We start from the raw sequence: 18,599 nt of genomic DNA, 5'->3' as shown, positions 1-18,599 counted from the left end.
ATAAAACAAGTATATTTGACGGTCCCAGCTTTTGCTGTCTGACTAAAGATATCTAAAGTGCGTAAACAAAAATATATCAGTTTCAAGTTATTGTATTTTGTCTTTTCTTTTATCAATTTACTTTCAAACCAAATTAAAAGTTTAAGTAACATTTACATAAAAGGAGAGACTCCCTTCTTAAACGCCTCATATTGTAAAAGTAATAATAACATTTTAAAAAAAGAGTCATTTCTACCACAAACAATCTGTTGTGTGACTTGTATCCTAATGGTCATTAATAATAAGACTGTTACATTTTGGAAGCAGTTGAGGTCCCAATGTCTGCCACCTGATTGCAGTGACAGTGCCGCGGGGATTATAATTGCAGGATTACCTGCTACCGTCAACTGTGATCCTCTATGGACACAGGTAATCCAATCACCGCTAACCTTTCTACAGCAACCTACAATTCATTTCCTGTTCATTCGCTGCACAGTGAGGGCAGAAAAGGACAACATGAGGCCCAAGAAGAGAACCCCCAGGTGACAAAATGCAGTTCATTATACGGGGTCGATCCCGGCGCGGTAAGTTGTCGGTCTGGGATCGATTTTTCTCATTAAAGCAATATATACGACCACTACACACTAAAGAACCAATTATTGAAGTGCAGAAAGTGATCTATTTTTTCCCAGATATAGCCAGCCAAAATCTTGCCTGATTTGTCATTGGCTTAGTTGTCTGTCCTTGTACAAAAGTAGGCCTTATGTGTGTATTTCAGTTCCTATTGCTGCTTATAACTCAATTTGGGATCATATGATTGCTCGTGAGATGGCCTTAATGGCCGATTAATTAGGCCTATGTCTAATCAGACAGTAGGCCTATTAGGGTTATTTTATTATAGGATATATTATTATTACGTTCCTAATTAGTTAGTGAGTTGTTAGGTAGGGTATTTATTTTTTGTGTTTCTCAAAACATCCCGTCCATCTTGCCAAACTGATTTGTTGGATGCCTTTAGTTCTTGTTTTTCATTTATTAAGGAAAAGGACAGAAATCTGCTAGGTCCTTTCACCTCGCATTTCGTGTAGGCAGATTGAATCGCAGCCCATAGCGTTGTTTAATTAATTTATATTACCAAAGCATTTATAGCAGACAATACAGTTCTATAGGCCTAGTCGAAAACCGAAATACAACCACAGACCAAATAATCAACCAATTGAGAAAAGATTGTTTACTCCAGTCGGCGTGGTTCTGGAGCGTCATTACACGGTACACGGCGGCGCGAAAAGTCCCCCAGCCCTCCAACTTTGTTTGTGGAGCTCGAGGACAGCGCGCGTGCGGACCTGTTGTGTGACTCGAGGAGGCAGCACCCGGATGAGGCCGAGTCTCTGGCTCGTCTCTCGGGCATTGTGCGCGGAATAAACGCCAGTTAAGAGTTCGAAGGCAGGCTCCCACTTTTTTTTTTGACGGCACCCTTGGATGTTTTTTCAACGACGAGTTAGCGATTTAAAACAGGATTTTCAATGTGGATTCGAGGATGTCAGAAGCAGATGAGCAGTGTGGAGGTAACGTTGAGATCCGTACGCGATGCGCTGAGACGGAGAAGGAGAAGGAGCGGGTATCCACCGAGCGCTCCGCCGGCAGGGAGTCGATAGCCGCGATAGTTTTGGTCATTCATCTTATATGTTGAGTGTTTTGTCCTCTTTTCACTTGCGGCGTCACAATGTCACTTTTTTCTAAATGTTTTTCTGGTAAATGTAGACTATGAGTGATGGCGGTCCTGGCTGCTGCTATAATATAATTAAATTGGAAATTAGTCAATGGTGGTTTTAAATTTGAATCTTTGTTGAAATACAATTTGCTATCGGATCTTTGTAATTATATCGCAGTGTTTGAATATTATTTCTTTAATAATTATATCATAACCCATTTCCCTATAGGCCTAGGTTATGATAGGCATAATACAACGCATTCCATAATAAAGCAGTTACAATATACAAGGTAGTAGCTTGGGGCAGATGTGCGACTGACTATATGTAGACCTGGAATTGGATCGGAACTCAAGCAAGCGTAGTAGTTTAAGAGTTATTTTGCTATTATCAAGCTTTAATTATAACAATAAGCATTTCAAAAATCAAAATGCAAACGCAATCATTACTATATTTTCTGTAGTCCCCCTCCCCCTCCCCCATTTACTATGTCACTCGTTTGTTCACTTGCACAAATTGATTAAATAAAATGAATCTGGTTCGTTAACAGAGTTGCAGTGTCAAGGGCACTCTCCCTTTGCAGGTTTGCATTGATTTTAACGACCTCCCCCCCCACAATCCACACACACAAACACTACACTCCCCCTCTCCCTCCATGCACCCTGGCAATACAGCCCCTGGTTTGTTGAAACACCTGTTCCCTCTAAACTGATTTCCTTCTCTCTTCTCGGTCCATCACATCTATTCTTCTCCGTATCTTTATCTGTCCGTCACTGTCACCGTTTGACGGCTGTATCTGAACACCTGAACACCTCTCTCGGTTCCCTTGCTCCCAGTCATTCATGTCTTGTGTGTGTGTGTGTGTGTGTGTGTGTGTGTGTGTGTGTGTGTGTGTGTGTGTGTGTGTGTGTGTGTGTGTGTGTGTGTGTGTGTGTGTGTGTGTGTGTGTGTGTAATAGCATTAGCTGAAGGGCTTGGAACCCACAAATTCAACCACAAGTCTCTCTCTCTCTCTCTCCCTCTCCTCCACCTCTCTCTCTCTCTCTCTCTCTCTCTCTCTCTCTCTCCCCCCCACAGGGGCGCAGTATGCCAGCAGTACCAGGGCCCCTCACTCTGGCGACACCTCCGCAGCACTGTGGTCAGAGAGCCCGTCCTACGGGCCCCAGGGGCCCTCCCTCCTCCCGGGGCTCTCCCAGCCCCAGGGCCCCCCCCAGCCGCCAGCCAGCGCCGGCAAACCCGTGGGCTCCGCTCTGGGCCTGCTCAGGACCAACAGCGCGGGGCGGGGCCTCACGGTGGCGGGCTTCAGCGGCTCCGGGGGCCCGGGGGCCCGAACGACAGAGTCCGGCGTCAACCCGGTTCTCGCCTGGCACGCCGCCATCACCGCCGCCCGCCAAGCCCAGGGCGAGGCGGCCGGGTCAGAGGACACGATGAGCCCCGGGCCCCCGGGGCCCCTGGCCGGCGGGGGCGGGGGGGCGTCCGGCTCGGCAGTGGCGCCGGCGGGCCTGCTGTCCCAGAGGAAGAGGCAGCAGTACGCCAAGAGCAAGAAGCAGGGAGGCTCCACAAACAGCCGGCCGCCCAGAGCGCTGTTCTGCCTCACACTCAACAACCCGGTACGCAGGGCCTGCATCAGCCTGGTGGAGTGGAAGTATCCTTTTCATGACTGGACCGAGTGGGGGCGTGGGGGGGGGCGCAGAGGGGCTACAAATAGGAACTACAACTCCAATACAGTTGACAAACTCAATACTAAAGTTTCATAGAATTGAATACCAAAACCAAAGCCTAACTTAAACCGATAAGTATGTTTAAGTTAAATGTGTGCAGTGGCATGTCATTGATAAGGGACCGAGCAATGTTTTCAAGTCACGTGAAGTGATGTTGTTATATCGCTCAAATTCAATATGTAGCCTTGCAGGCCCTGGTCGGATCGCAAGGATAAAAGTATTAAGAGATGGTGCGCTGGAGGCTTGACCGGATTATAAACGAATGTATGCAAAGCGGTGCGATGAGTGGATGGCTTAGTGAGTGGGTGCAGAATGAGTTTTAATTTCACAGGATACTTAAATAGATGGATGCATAGTTGAATGGATGTCCTGATGAGGACATTTAATGAATGAATGGTAATTCCGCTTCCCTGGGTGAAATGGGTCTGCCCTTTGGATTAGGGAAACATTGTCTTCAGAGATGGATGGGATATGTCTGAGTGAAGGATGAATCGAAAGGTGGACAGATTTATGGACAGATTAGTGGGGTGATGGAGGAACGGATGGATTGTTGGATGGAACAGATCAATGATTCCGACCGACTCGGCTATGATGGCCGAGTGAAGAAGATGAACGGCTGAATGTTTCCATGTGGCGATAATCGTTCATTTGATACTCGGTAAGTCCCAGGCCTGCTCTGCTGTGTCCTCAAAACAATGATCAACATCCATTAGGTTAGCATGTTCTTACATGGGATGTCCCTGTTGAGGACGTAAGAGGATTGTACTCAAGTTCAGAAACACCAAAATGAATATGAGCTTTTGATCCAAATCATTTTACCAAACCAAATAAAATAATCAATTGGGGGGCTTACAACAACGAATTACCGCCCAGACGAATATGATGGAAATGTCTAGACATGAAAAGATTCCAACTACACAATGTCTCATTAGCAACAGCTTTGTATGCTGCATATCTACAGTCAACAAAAAACGTAACGTTTACCTTTCTAGCACTGAGGAAAGAAAGGCGATCAAAGGACCCACCGGGATGCCACCTGATGTATGCCTCACTTAAGAAGAAGACCAATTATGTATGAAAAACATACAAAGAAAATTTTATTTTTTTTCAGACAGCCGTCTGTATTCGACGACGTGCGTGGTTAATTCACGTGGAAAGCTCTTTTATTGGCGTCCTAGTATCTTTAACATCCCTGTTTCATCATTCAATATTGTTAAAGCCGCAGCTTATGCCTCTCACAAAAATAGAGAATATATTATGTTGATGGTAGGTCTATACTTCTCAAATAACACTTTTCAAGTACGAGCTCTGAACTTCAAGAGCAGTATGTCCTTACTTCATAAATGTTTCATAAATGTTTTGTTTGTGCTTGGTTGATCGCTGGCTTCCTTAACAGTTTTCCCCTCTGCAGACCGTTTGATATCTTTATATTACTGTCCATATTTGCCAACTGTGTGGCCTTAGCCATATACATCCCCTTCCCCGGAGATGACTCCAACTCTACCAACCAGGAACTGGTGAGTAGCCCTGGGATACTGCTGAGTTGCTGTGTGGGAGGGGGAATGTACAGGCCCCGCTTCAGGGCTAGGGTTAATTAAGTTTAGCACTGGGCTTAAGACCCCAATATACAAAACTGAAATTGACGTCTTTGATTCCTACTCAACTGCCTATGATTGTTCGCATGGGCTGTCGGACTGGGATCAGACATTCAAACGTCGCCATTTTGAGGGGGAGCAAGTCACTATTATTTTTTGGGCTGTTTGTTGAGTCACGGTGAGACGAGACATGATTGGTCACCCTTTATTAGTTAATTTGCTAATAACGGCTAAAAACTTTACTTTTAGATCAGTCCAAAAATTCAGATTTAATGAAAATCGGTCTAAGAGGTTTCAAAAATTGATTGTGATGGTGTGGCTGCAGGTAGCTTGTTTGGGGGGGGGAGTTGATCAGTCAGTGTGCGTGTGTGTCTTTGTGTGTGTCTCTGTGTTTGTCTGCAGAACAAGGAGTGCTTCTATATGTTTGAGCGAGAGCAATAACCAGAAACACAAACTCACAAAGCATGCACCCTCAACAGATGGGGATTATTCATGCAACGCGTTTGTATGTTTGTGTGTGTGTGTGTGTGTGTGTGTGTGTGTGTGTGTGTGTGTGTGTGTGTGTGTGTGTGTGTGTGTGTGTGTGTGTGTGTGTGTGTGTGTGTGTGTGTGTGTGTGTGTGTGTGTGTGTTCAGTGGAGCCATCACTGGGATGAGCCAGCGATAGTGGATGATATATTTCCTTTGTGTGCGTTTATACTAACAGGATGATTCTTACCTGTAAAGAAATGGTAGACACACTACAATTTATGATGTATGTTAAAATCTAAATGGAACATTTATCTGCTTTCTGGATATGAATAAACAACCATACTTCTCTCGTCTCCTTTGTGGAGTGACTATACAAGCGTATTAGTGGTTTGTATGTCCATTATATGGTCTTCTCCTACATTTTTTGAGTTTTGTTTTGAAATAACATTGATACAAAAATACACTGTATACAGGGTTATGGGCTCATGGAGAAATCTGTGCAGGGAGTTTTTGTTTGAAGAATCTCCCTTATCTTCACAAGAGGCTGGTTATCGTGTTAAGTCACTGGAGTGGGACATGAAATGGCATCGATTTGTGCATGTTCTGGCAGGCACAGGTGGGATATTTTATGTATATATATATATATATATATATATACATATATATATAGAGAGAGAGAGAGAGAGAGAGAGAGAGAGAGAGAGCATAGCGGGTAAAGCCCTGAACTTGCAACCCAAATATAATTACGTCTACAGGAGTTGGATGGTTACGTTGCGAAATCAAAGATAAAATCTCACCAAACTCATATATCAGTTTCCATCTCTTTATTCTTGTGCTGTCTTCATCTCTTCTTCTTCTTCTTCTTCTTCTTCTTCTTCTTCTTCTTCTTCTTCTTCTTCTTCTTCTTCTTCTTCTTCTTCTTCTTCTTCTTCTTCTTCTTCTTCTTCTTCTTCTTCTTCTTCTTCTTCTCTGTTTATCTTACTCCCCCTCCCCCTTCCTGCTCCCTTTCGCTCCTCTAAGCTGCTACCTCTCAGAGAGAAGATGATTAATATCCTATAAAGCCGGGCGGGTAACTTAGGAGACTTATGACTGGCCCTTTGACTGCTCTCTGCACCACCAGTGCTGATCAGGCAATACCAAATCCCACAACGGAACAGAGTGGCATAAATCTGAATGGAAGCTAAGACGTATGTGCCTTGTAACTCAAGTCTATCCTCAGCAACACCCAGCAACACACTTCCTGCCCTCAGCTAGCCTACCCTGGCACACAGTGTATATAACATGCTGTCTGCTGGGAAAGGGTGTAGGGTTGGATCTTATCCAGATTAGCCCTATGTTTTATACAGGGCAATTTATTAATAAAGCGATTTGACTTGCATTCTCATATACTATATATGCGAATACAATGAGAAGTATACTGTCCAAAAAGGGTTAATTAAATCATGAGATTGCCATTACCAAGCTGTAGCCATGGCGACCACATTATAATGATGAACATTGATATCCGGACCAATGAGTTTTTGCTCTGGATGGTCCTTGCATGTGATGCAAATCTGAGCCAACCCCCCATGAGTGAGTTCAGTCAACGTTTCGCCACCGACAGACATTATAACGTCTTGATCATTTGTATCAGTCTCATCTATCAGTCCAGTTTGCGTCTACCACTTTCTGTTTTTACAAAATACATGCAATCACCAAGGTGATCTCTTATGCCCTTGGTCAGTGATGTTAAGGGCTGGATTTGTTTTCATAACAGGCTTCAGCTGTCTTGGTTGATGTCTCGACAATTACCGCGGCAGCAACCGTGGCATTAAGGACCTGTCCCCCCCCCCCCCCCTGCTCTATATAGACCACCTGCAGCCACACCATCACAACATCCATCATGCTGGGTGAGCAGAGGTCGACACCATGGCAGCTGGTCAAAACAGCAGATTGCAGATTTAGGGCTACATGCAAGACGTTGAATAAACCAAACAAGGATTTAATAGCAAATGTCTGGCTTTTAACAACCAAGCAACCATCTGGTTGTATAACCGTTAATAGTACCGTATTTGGTTAAAGTTGCATCTGTAAAAGTGGCCAATATATTATTTCAAGGCTTAATAAGAATCAATGAAAATGAAAAATAACCTACATAAATACATGGTTGGGTCCCAAAAGGATGGATTGAATTGTGCTACTGTTGCTTTCCTTGCAGAAGGAGTCCACAAAACAATTGGATATGTAATGTTGAATAGATGTAGAGCAGATGATTATGTTATGCATCATAGTTTCCGAGGTAAACATTAGAAGAGGATTCTGTCCTCATCAAACAGTTAAGTTACATTGATGTTTTTTGTTGAACTATTTATCGTTTTACTTGACCGATTGGTAACCTATCTTCTACATACAGATTAAGAAGGCAAGGCTCCTGTCTTGGCCTAAAAGCCAAAGACTAGATTCTCCTGCTTGTGGTCGTGCTAGCGCTTATCTCTTAGATAATAGTCTGCAGTGTTGTCCTCAAAGATTACGCTCTTTGTTTGGATGTGTACCGCTTAAGCACATTTACCTACCGACAGCTGAGGCTCTCAATTAAAGGGGCAGTGTCATATTTAGTGGCATCTAGCCTCCAGCCCAACAGACTTTGCAGACATGGAATATAATATTCAATGGTTAAAATAGTGTATCATCCCACGTAAAAAAGAACTGTTGTGTTTAAGTTACCTTCGCATGGGTCCCTTTAGATCTACAAAGGGAGCGGTTCCTCTTCCATGGAGGCCGCCACGTTTCTACAGTAGCCCAGAATGGACAAACGGCTCTAGAGAGTACGCATGGGCAGTTTTTTTTATATATAGCATAGTCATACTGTCTACTGTGTGTCTTTATGTCTATGAATGTAGTTTACCACTATGCAAATCTGCGGAATGTGTGTTGAGAAACAGACAGTCTGCACCCTCACCACTAGTTGCCACAACTCTCTGCACACTGGATCTTCAGAGCATTGTGACAACAAACAGGGCTGTAGCCTATACTACAAAGTGTCTGTACACAGTACATATCTCAATATATTTGTATCTATGTATCTATATTATATCTAATGTTCATGTCGGACTGAGGAACGTTGAATCTGTGCGGTATGTTTGTGGTATGTTTGTGGTATTGAATGTTCGGTTACAACTAACGGCTGAAACATCATAACCGCTTCTGGATAGGTGTGTGTGTGTGTGTGTGTGTGTGTGTGTGTGTGTGTGTGTGTGTGTGTGTGTGTGTGTGTGTGTGTGTGTGTGTGTGTGTGTGTGTGTGTGTGTTTGTCCTTGTATGTGCGTGTGTGTGTGTATCCATGTGTGTTTATGATTGTCAGAAAAGGGAGTCAGGTTGGGCCTATGGCTGCTCCGGCAGGGATTAAGGGTTTAGGGCAGAGAGGAAATGAGACATGCTGAGCTGCAGCCAGCATGTGAGGGGGGCGTGGCCCACTGGGTGTGTATCAGAGAGAGAGAGAGGGAGAGGGAGAGGGAGAGGGAGAAAGAGAGAGAGAGAGAGAGAGAGAGAGAGAGAGAGAGAGAGAGAGAGAGAGAGCGAGAGCGAGAGAGAGAGAGAGAGAGAGAGAGAGAGAGAGAGAGAGAGAGAGAGAGAGAGAGAGAGAGAGATAATGAACTGATTGTGTTTGTAATCAGCGTGTGACTGGTTGTTGAATTAGTCGGTTCCAAGCCCTTCAGCTAATACTATTACACACACACACACACACGCACGCACGCACGCACACACGCACGCACGCACGCACGCACGCACGCACGCACGCACGCACACGCACACACAAACACTCAGGGGGTAGAGCAGGTAGCAGTTCGACCTTCTGAACTCTCACCCCTAGCTGATCCTTACACAAGCAGGTGCATATTTTTCATAACCATGATCAGAGCAACATATAAGGCACTAGTCATGACCTAAAGCGGTTGCATCATTGTAAACGATGTTCAAAGTATTGAACTGTGAGTTTTATTCATGTAAGCATTTGTAATTTATTGATTTGGTATATTACAGTCATGATTTCCTTCGACGTGAATATTTTTTTGCATTGTTGTCTGTGTGCAACAAACTCCTTTTGTTTGCAGGCAGAACTTGCTAGACAGAGTAAGAATGACTGATTTAAGAACAGATGGAGTGTTGGCTGAGAGAGAGATAGAGAGACAGAGGGATAGGGAGAAAAGTAGAGAGGGAGGGGGGGGGGAGAGAGAGAGAGAGAGAGAGAGAGAGAGAGAGAGAGAGAGAGAGAGAGAGAGAGAGAGAGAGAGAGAGAGAGAGAGAGGGGGGGGGATGTATTGATGGATAGAGTGAACGGCAGTTAATGTTCTGTTGTTACAGGTTGAATTTGTCATGATGTTTCACACCCTGTCCTCATGTACTGTCCACGTGTCCTTCTAGTACACTCGTGAGTGTGTTAGTGTGTGCCTGACTTTGTGTTTGTGTGTGTGTGTTTGTGTACCCATATCCATATGGGGAGATGATGTGCACTGTGCTGAGTCGTGCGTAAATGCATCGGATGTCCTTGTAAAAGTCAACAGAGGCTACATGCTCAATCTCCTTATGCTGTTATGTTGGGCTTCTGTGTTTGCCTTAGTCACACACACACACACACACACACACACACACACACACACACACACACACACACACACACACACACACACACACACACACACACACACACACACACACACACACACACACACACACATAAACACACACACACACGGGCCACTGGCTAAAGGCCATGACCTCTGACCTAGGTGACCGAGATGTGCTCATGTGTATGGTGCCTGTGGGGACCTATGCACAACCTTAAAGGAGAAATCCGGTGTAAAATGGATTTGGGATATGTTTATAAGGGTCTTAACATATAAAACGAGGCATTGATAACTTTGTCAGTGTACAGATTGTTTATTAAAAAGGACATTTTATACACACATGCCTCGTTTTATATGTTAAGACCCTTATTATACTACTATAAGTGTCGGGCTACTTCTACCCTTTAAAGTGTTTTAAAATAGCGATTTAGTTTTTACCATAACAAATGCCCCCATCGTTCCAAGTTTAAAGTGTTTTGGTAGAATCTGCTAAAAACAGCCAACTTAAGAATGTGTCTATCCGCGCTTTTTTGCTCCCAAATGAACATTCCAACTCGTTATCATCTTAAACATATCCCAGATCCATTTTACACCGGATTTGTCCTTTAAGGCTCTTTCTCTGAACACTGTAGTTTTATATCTGTCATATTTCCCGGAGCTCTTTGTACCCTTTCCCCTGAAAGATCCCTTAAACGATCCTGAGCTGAATAGATTATCTCTTCCCTCTGCTGAAGGCAGCTCTAGGTCTGTACCATGTGCACTCTGCGTGATATGACTCAGGCTCAACATTGGGTCAAAAGAGGTCTTTTGGACAAATTGTGTATTTTTTCTAACTTTTTCTAACACACACACACACACACACACACACACACACACACACACACACACACACACACACACACACACACACACACACACACACACACACACACACACACACACACACACACACACACACACATTTAAAAGCATATACTTAGCACATAGAGAAACATATAGTTTCACACCTTCCACCTCTGTGTGCAGAATGCAGGGTCCTTGTTGATGCATCTAAAGGCCTATGGCAGACTAAAGCCATGGGAAGAGAAGGCCCTTTGTTGTTCCCCAGCTCCAAAGCGCTACATACATACTAACTCACTACACTGATCGCTTATCATTTTTCATAATTAGGCACCAGAGGGCTTCAGGGTCCCCTGAAGTTTTTCAGTAAGATTAAGTTATTTACTTGCAACTCTAATAACAATTCTTAATTCAACTGAATCATCCAATTAACTAAAAGACCTCCATTCGTAGAATGGGTTGATCTGATTGCTTTAATTTGCATTTCTCATCATAAGCTAATTATCCCATTTCAAAGTTGGCCGATGTTACAGCCCTTTGGAAACGGGTCTTTGAACAAGCTTGGTTCATGTGCACTTTGAACCGCCTCACACAGTTTGGACTCATGACAATGGTGGCCGTTTCCTACCGGGTAGTTGTGTGAAAAATGTGCCTGAATCACAACAAGATACAGCAGCATTCTATACAAGTAGGGTGTTTATGTGATCCTAAGTACATTAGTGTGTGAAGGTAGATTTAGGATAACAAGATGCAACATCCTCAAATATCTTGGTTAATTCCAGGCAATTTCATCAACAAGTAATGAATGGAATGGCCGGCAAATAATATAATTATCTGTGACTGTGTGTGTTGGTGTGTGTTTGCCTTTCTAATTGTTTGATGTTTTCATTATTCTCATTTCATTTGTGTCATGAGCAGATATTCTGGACGTGCGTGTGCCTGTCTCTGCGCCTGTGGGGGCGTGCATGTGTGTGTGTGTGTGTGTGTGTGTACATGTGTGTGGGCGTGCATGTGCGAATCTCACTCTGCTACGTGTTCACATTCATTGTGCCGCTCCTGGTTTTACATACAGAGCTGCTTGCTGCTGCTGCCGTGACAACAGTGACCATGGAGACTTGTGGAGTATGGAGGGAAGATGAGGGAGGGAGGGAAGGAGAGGAGAGGAGAGCAGAGGGAAAAAAAAGGTAGAGAGGATGAGATGAGAGGTGGAGAGGAGAGAGAAAGAGCGCAGAGGGTGAAAGAAAGGCAGAGAGATGGATATAATGGAGAGGGTAGAGGAGTGGACTTTAGGAAAGACTTGAGGACAGAACGGGAAAAGAGGGAGGGGATAATGGTGGGAGGATGGTGATGATGATGATGATGATGATGATGCTGATGATGCTGATGATGATGATGAGAGGGGGGAGGAGAGGAGAAAAGGATGAAAGAGTGTGGGGCGGAGAGACAGGAAATAGAATCATGTGATGAAAGGGAAATATAAATGAGCGAGGAGAAAGAGGAGGAAGTGGACAAATGAGTGAAAGAGTGAAGACTTGAGTGAATATTAAGACGAGTAGAAAAAAACACATTAAAGAAAAAAAAGTGTCAACCAAAAAAACGAATCGATTATTCAAAAATATATATTTAGAAATGTTACGATTTAAAGACGTAGGTGGCTTATCTATTTTCTTGTCTTTTCTCATTGTTCTTCTGAACAAAGTCAAAAGTGTTCAACATATTTAATGGCATTGTGATTGCTTTTTGTGATTGTTCTGTCAAATTGGTTCAACAAGTACATGATGTTGCATCAACCAATCTTTATGTACTTAAAATGTGCTTAAAAAAACAAATAATGGATTGAGTCAACATATCAATGTGTTGCTATAGCAATGTAATGAGACATTTGAGGAGGGAAGAGGAGGAGGATTGATTATAGATAAGATATCAAAACTAATGCTGTGCTGAATATGATTTCACAGTAATAGTAATTATTACCGGATACATTTTTCTTGGGATTGACGGCGGTAAAGTAAAGCCACATTTTTAAGACTTCTTTTTCTTATATAATACTAATAAGGAATGACTTAATTAAATAAGAACCATGTTAATTTTTACCTTTTTTGATTATGTGAGGGCATTATCTGTTTTGAAGGACATTTCCCCGTAGCCCATCTGCTAGTAAGAGGTTTGAACGTATTGAACCCATAATTGACTTACTTAGCTGGGAGTATCTTTCAACGGTAGCAGTGTGTGTGTGTGTGTGTGTGTGTGTGTGTGCCTGTGTGGGTGTGTCAGTGTGTGAGTGTGTGCCCTTTTATGTTTTGTGTAGTTCTGTGTACCCATTTTACTGCAAGTGTGTCTGCTTTGTGCGTGCCGGATTGCATCTGCGTTTGCGTGTGTGTGTGTATGTATGTGTCTCTGCCGCACGCGTGTGTGTGTGTGTCTGTGTGTGTGTGTGTGTGTGTGTGTGTGTGTGTGTGTGTGTGTGTGTGTGTGTGTGTGTGTGTGTGTGTGTGTGTGTGTGTGTGTGTGTGTGTGGCCTTGCGTGCTTCAGGCCAATGGGATGCTGTTAGCGTCCAATCCGCCCCTGGGTAAGCGAATAACAGATGGGAGAGCAGCCAGAAACAACAGTGGATGTTTTGACTGTGGCTCTGCAGCCATGCTTACCTGTTGTTGTGATGGATTGTGAATCTAAAAAAGACTTTAGCCTTAATCCAATGGGATTCATTGGTAAGGTTGACTAGAAAAAACGACTTGAGAGAGGCTAATATTAGCGTAGCGGTCGAACCGCTAATGAACCTCTCGTGTCCAGGCGTGAAACATCAACAGCAACTGACTAAATATTTATTTGATGGAAGAACCGAACGACCGCTAGGACTAAGGCAGACAACAGAGATTCAAAGGATGAGCAAGCCGTCCATAGCAATATCATAACGTCAAACTCTATTTAGCTATGTATCGAGTCGATTTAGCCTTAACTAAATATCAACTTTCATGAAAATGCATTTGCTTGCAACATTTATTTAATTTAACAGCTTAGAATTGTTGACCCAAGGGACCAACAAACTATTTTAAGAAAAATAAAAAGTATAGGGTAGAGTGTAATGCCACAGAAACAAAAAACGAACACCAATGATTACAAAAGTGTGTTGGAACCCTGAAAAGGCCAAAATCCCGAAACAATTGAGTTGACTTAAGCTGGCCAAATAGAAAATAGAATGTGCAGAGAGATTGAGAGAGAGAGATCTTAAAGAAGTTGCTCCACAAGCCAGTATGTAAGCTGCTGGGCTGAGATAGCGATATTTATCTCATGACTACCACACTCTCTTACATCATGGGAAGCACAGACGGTAACAAAATAAAACTAGAAAGTTAATTACATTCCTCTTCATTAGGTGACGCAGGTGTCAGAGCGTGCTTGAAGCCTAACTGTTGTTGTAAAGTTGAGAGTTGGAGTTTAATCATTTGATGTTATCCAAGGGAATACTTTTTGGACTTTAATAACACAAGTGATGTTGAATAATGCGCTGTGGAGTGCAGTGAAACCAATTACTTTAAAAGGACTATCTCTCTTTTTAACTCTCGCTCCTAACCCTCTCCAGTCTCCCTCTCTCTGCGTTCTATATGCACACGAGTGAAGCAACTCCTTTCATAACGGGATTATGAAAATGAAAATACACTTGAAAGCGCTCTCCTCCCCCCAAACATAATTGTGCTTCACTGATAAGGATACTGAAGCAATAGTCCATGTTTTACCAATTAGCCAGTGGCCCTTGTTCATTATCATCCTTGACGTGTCTGTGGGTCTATTCGACAGTATGTCTTGCGTGATTTCAGCAGGCAGTTAGTGGTATATTTCTGGATATTGGAGACCCTTTGTTGGTTTATTATTTCCTATTGTTTCTGGCACACTTGCTTGCTTAACTGAGTAAGACAAACATAACAGAGGAGATGTTAATTTGTTGCTTTCTCTCTTTTTGTGGAGCTTTTATCTGGTAGGATTAACAGATAACAAGTTAACTTCAGCCGTTGTTCAGCGTTGTTTCCTGACTCAATATAATAAGATATAAAAAAAGTGAATTTACTCACAGCATATGTATTTTATAAACAATATCACTGACAAAATATGCCTCAATATATAAGGCCCACACATAATCATATCTCTTATGAATGTTTAAGTCATATTTTTTGTTCTGTTTATAAAGGGAGAGTGGTGGAGAGGTTTTTTATCTCATCTTTCTGTGTTGTCCGATTATAGGATGATGCTGATCTCTCTCGCTGTCTCTCTCTCTTTTTCCCGCTCTCGTTCTCCCTCTCTCCCTCACTCTCTCTCTCTTTCTCTCTCGCTCCCACTCTCTCTCTTTCTCTCTCGCTCCCACTCTCTCTCCCTCTCGCTCTCACTCTCACTCTCACTCTCACTCTTGCCCTATCTCGCTCTCCCTCGCTTGCCCTCTCTCGCTTTCTCTCTACATCTCTCCTATTTAAGCTTTGAGGTTTCATGGAAGTATGTTGTATGGTACAATTTACCACACAAATTGTTTGGTTCAGTAAGCTTGGTCATTTGTGACGATATTAGGAAACAGACATATGTAGGCATTAGCAATGAGTTATCTTTAAAACAGTCTTTCTAGCAATATTCTTTTAATGAGTACTCCATGTACTGGTATAGCAGACTCCACCCATCTGGGATGCTTGGTGGATTAAAACAGACACACTGCACATGATTAAAGAGCCCCGCTTGACCCTGGCGATGGTATGGACTGTAGCTGGTATGATAACCTGATCCTGGAGCACGCATGGGGGGTAGGTATGGGTTCCCCTGCTCAATGGTGGACGCTGTTTTAGGCCCAATCCAATTTTTACCCCTTACCCCTTCCCCTTCTTCCTCCCCCTTGTTTTGAAGGGGTAAGGGGAAGGGGTAAGGGGTAAAAATGGGATTGGGCCTTAGACTGCTATGGGATTCAAAGATGGTTCAGTCCGTGGATGGGACATTGTGCTGATAGGCTGTGTCAAGCAAATACCTCATCTGTATGTGGATATTGATGTGTTTGATAAAGACGATGTTTAAAGCGGAAAAGGAGAGGACAGATGTCGATACTGCTCTATATATAATTAGAAAACGGTTTTATCTTCCCTCTCGGATCAAATTCAGGACAACGGTCAGGACTCTATTGAAGCCCCGGTCGCTGATTTGCTGTTGTGATGTACTGTGACTGGCTCCGCGTCGCAGGCCATCCTGGTTCTTATTAATCACATTAGGTCCATGGTAACACGAGCTAGCAGGAACTGATTAGCCCTGTGGTCCGCTTCTGGCCTTGTTCATCTGGGTCTGCTGGCTTATTCATCTGCCCACACACACATGTCACGCGTCACATGTGTGCGCTCACACACACACAAACACATACACACACACACAGGCACGCACGCACACGCACAACCACGCACACACATACAGGCTATTAAATGTAATGCTGCTCTGGTCAGCTCGAGATCTGTGTGTGTGTGTGTGTGTGTGTGTGTGTGTGTGTGTGTGTGTGTGTGTGTGTGTGTGTGTGTGTGTGTGTGTGTGTGTGTGTGTGTGTGTGTGTGTGTGTGTGTGTGTGTGTGTGTGTGCGTGTGTGTGTTCGGCTGCTCTATTAGCCAGGTCATGCATTATGTTACGGTCAAACCTGCCCCCAGATTGATTTGAGCTCTCTAGCTCTCTCCTCCAACATACACACACACACACACACACACACACACACACACACACACACACACACACACACACACACACACACACACACACACACACACACACACACACACACACACACACACACACACACACACACACACACACACTAGCCACCTCTACTCTATTTCATCCATTGAGTCGTAAGTGTCACATTAAATTCTCTATTATGAGTTTTTCCTCCCTCCTTGCAACACTTCAGTTTGAACAATTTGAAGCATTACTAGTTCTCACATTGTGAATATTGTGGCTGTCAAGCGGAAAAAGGATGAAGATGAAGTCAGCACACATTATTTAAGCTTTTCTATTTAGTCATTATGTGCAAAGCACTTCAACTGTCAGCACTTAAATTATCCTTTTCAGAAGGAACAGTTTCTGCCTTACTTGCATATATATAAACCAAGTTGCTACTGAACATATGTGCAGAGGTCATAACCCTGTACAGACCCTACCTCATTAAGCCACGGCTCTCATTTAAAGGCACACACTTGTCTTGAGTGTTTTAGATGAACTCAGCTGCCCCTGCACACGCTTGGCACCTGCCCAACCAAATCAAAGTTCTTGTCCATCTTCCAGAGCTCAGCATTAGGAACTTTCACGCAGCTCCATCCCCTCCCCCTCCTCCTTAAATAAATTAAGCTGCATCACTTCCTGTCTGGCTCTAGTCGTTAGACTCTGAGGGCAACCGGCTATCCGAACCGTGTGGTTGTTTTTTTATATTTACGATACCTTTCTGCTCACCGATCCATCCGTCGGCCTACGGAACCCGACTGTAAACAACGCATTCCGAACGATTACTATGAAAAGTGGTGGAGGACTTGGGATTCGAGGATGCTCGACTTCGGGGATAGATAGGATTGTAACACAATGTTAAAACCTTTGCTGTTCAGTGTCTAACTGTCCTGATCACCTTGCCAGCTGAAACCACAACTAGTAGTATTTAGTATTTATTACTATTGATGTCATTTTGCTGACACCTTACTCCAAAGCGACAGTACACGGCAGACATCTCAAAACCCTGCGAATCAACCCCCCCCCCCCCCCCCCAAACCACTAGCATGTCCTCACTCCGACTCCACCACAACACATCCCCCACGTCGTCCTCATGATCGGCGGGTCAGAGAGTCTTTATACAGCTGCTCAGGCCTCCTGCGGAGTGCCAGCAGAGGGTTTATGTCATTCGGTCTGCGTTGCGTAACCACGAGGACGGTGAGCTGTGATCTCCGCGAGCATCACATCGTAGGACAAAGTGTGATGACGGGCTCGGTTCGCCCGGCGCGGACCAAAAGACCAACCGGAAACCGGGACTCCTGGTCACCGCAGACAGCTTAGGATACGTCCTTCTCTCGATGTCACACGGGTGATGTCTGTGTGAGCGGCAGCACAGTAGTTATTGTTGGGCCACAATGGATGTTTGAATGGAAAGAAGAAAAAATATTTTTTACCTTAAAGGGACTCTCACCTTTGTTGCATTTGAAAATTACAGCACATTCAAATCATCCCGCCTTCCTCCAATGCCCCACCCCCTAAGCGAGTACAAAACTAAGCGTTATTTCCAAACCAAAACCAGGTCACTGAAACCCGTAACATTGTAACCAACGGCAGAAAACCGACACAAAACAAACCCCGGTTACCCCGGCAACCCCCAACACGGTCTCACTCGCGTGCAGGCCCCCACCCTCCTGTTCTTCCAAGGCCCTCCCCCAGCTGACCTAATGATTCGCCCCCACGCTGATTGACAAGAAGAACATTACAATACATGCACATAGAACAACTGGCATAGCGGACAACGAAATATAATGTAACACATAACACACAAACTATTTAACTGTCCCAGGGTCGCTACAGTACAAAAGTTCTAGACTCCCATGGGTTATGTTTAGACTCCCATGGGTTATGTTTAGACTCCCAGGGGTCATAATATCTACCAGGGGTCTAGTAAACAAGAAATTTAGCAGGTGGCTCACTG

At 43.9% G+C, this 18,599-nt stretch overlaps 1 protein-coding gene across 9 annotated transcripts in view; it reads left to right on the top strand.

Annotated features, from left to right (window-relative positions):
- The first annotated feature begins 445 nt into the window (after nucleotides 1-445).
- cacna1db (calcium channel, voltage-dependent, L type, alpha 1D subunit, b) overlaps nucleotides 446-18,599 on the top strand; it is a 75,225-nt gene continuing 57,071 nt past the window's right edge. For 8 of the 9 annotated variants that reach the window (XM_030365973.1, XM_030365892.1, XM_030365557.1 and 5 more), the window contains exons 1-3: nucleotides 446-563; nucleotides 2,765-3,332; nucleotides 4,820-4,925. In XM_030365973.1, coding sequence (XP_030221833.1) covers nucleotides 530-563; nucleotides 2,765-3,332; nucleotides 4,820-4,925 — 708 coding nt within the window. In that variant the 5' untranslated portion in view covers nucleotides 446-529. Of the gene's footprint in view, nucleotides 564-1,285; nucleotides 1,545-2,764; nucleotides 3,333-4,819; nucleotides 4,926-18,599 lie in introns of those variants that run through there. The other variant, XM_030365468.1, reaches the window with a different exon arrangement.

Source organism: Gadus morhua, chromosome 1, assembly GCF_902167405.1.
Source record: "Gadus morhua chromosome 1, gadMor3.0, whole genome shotgun sequence".
Lineage (NCBI taxonomy): Eukaryota > Metazoa > Chordata > Actinopteri > Gadiformes > Gadidae > Gadus > Gadus morhua.
The sequence above is the reverse complement of the archived record's forward strand: the minus strand, read 5'-3'. Positions and strand labels throughout refer to the sequence as shown.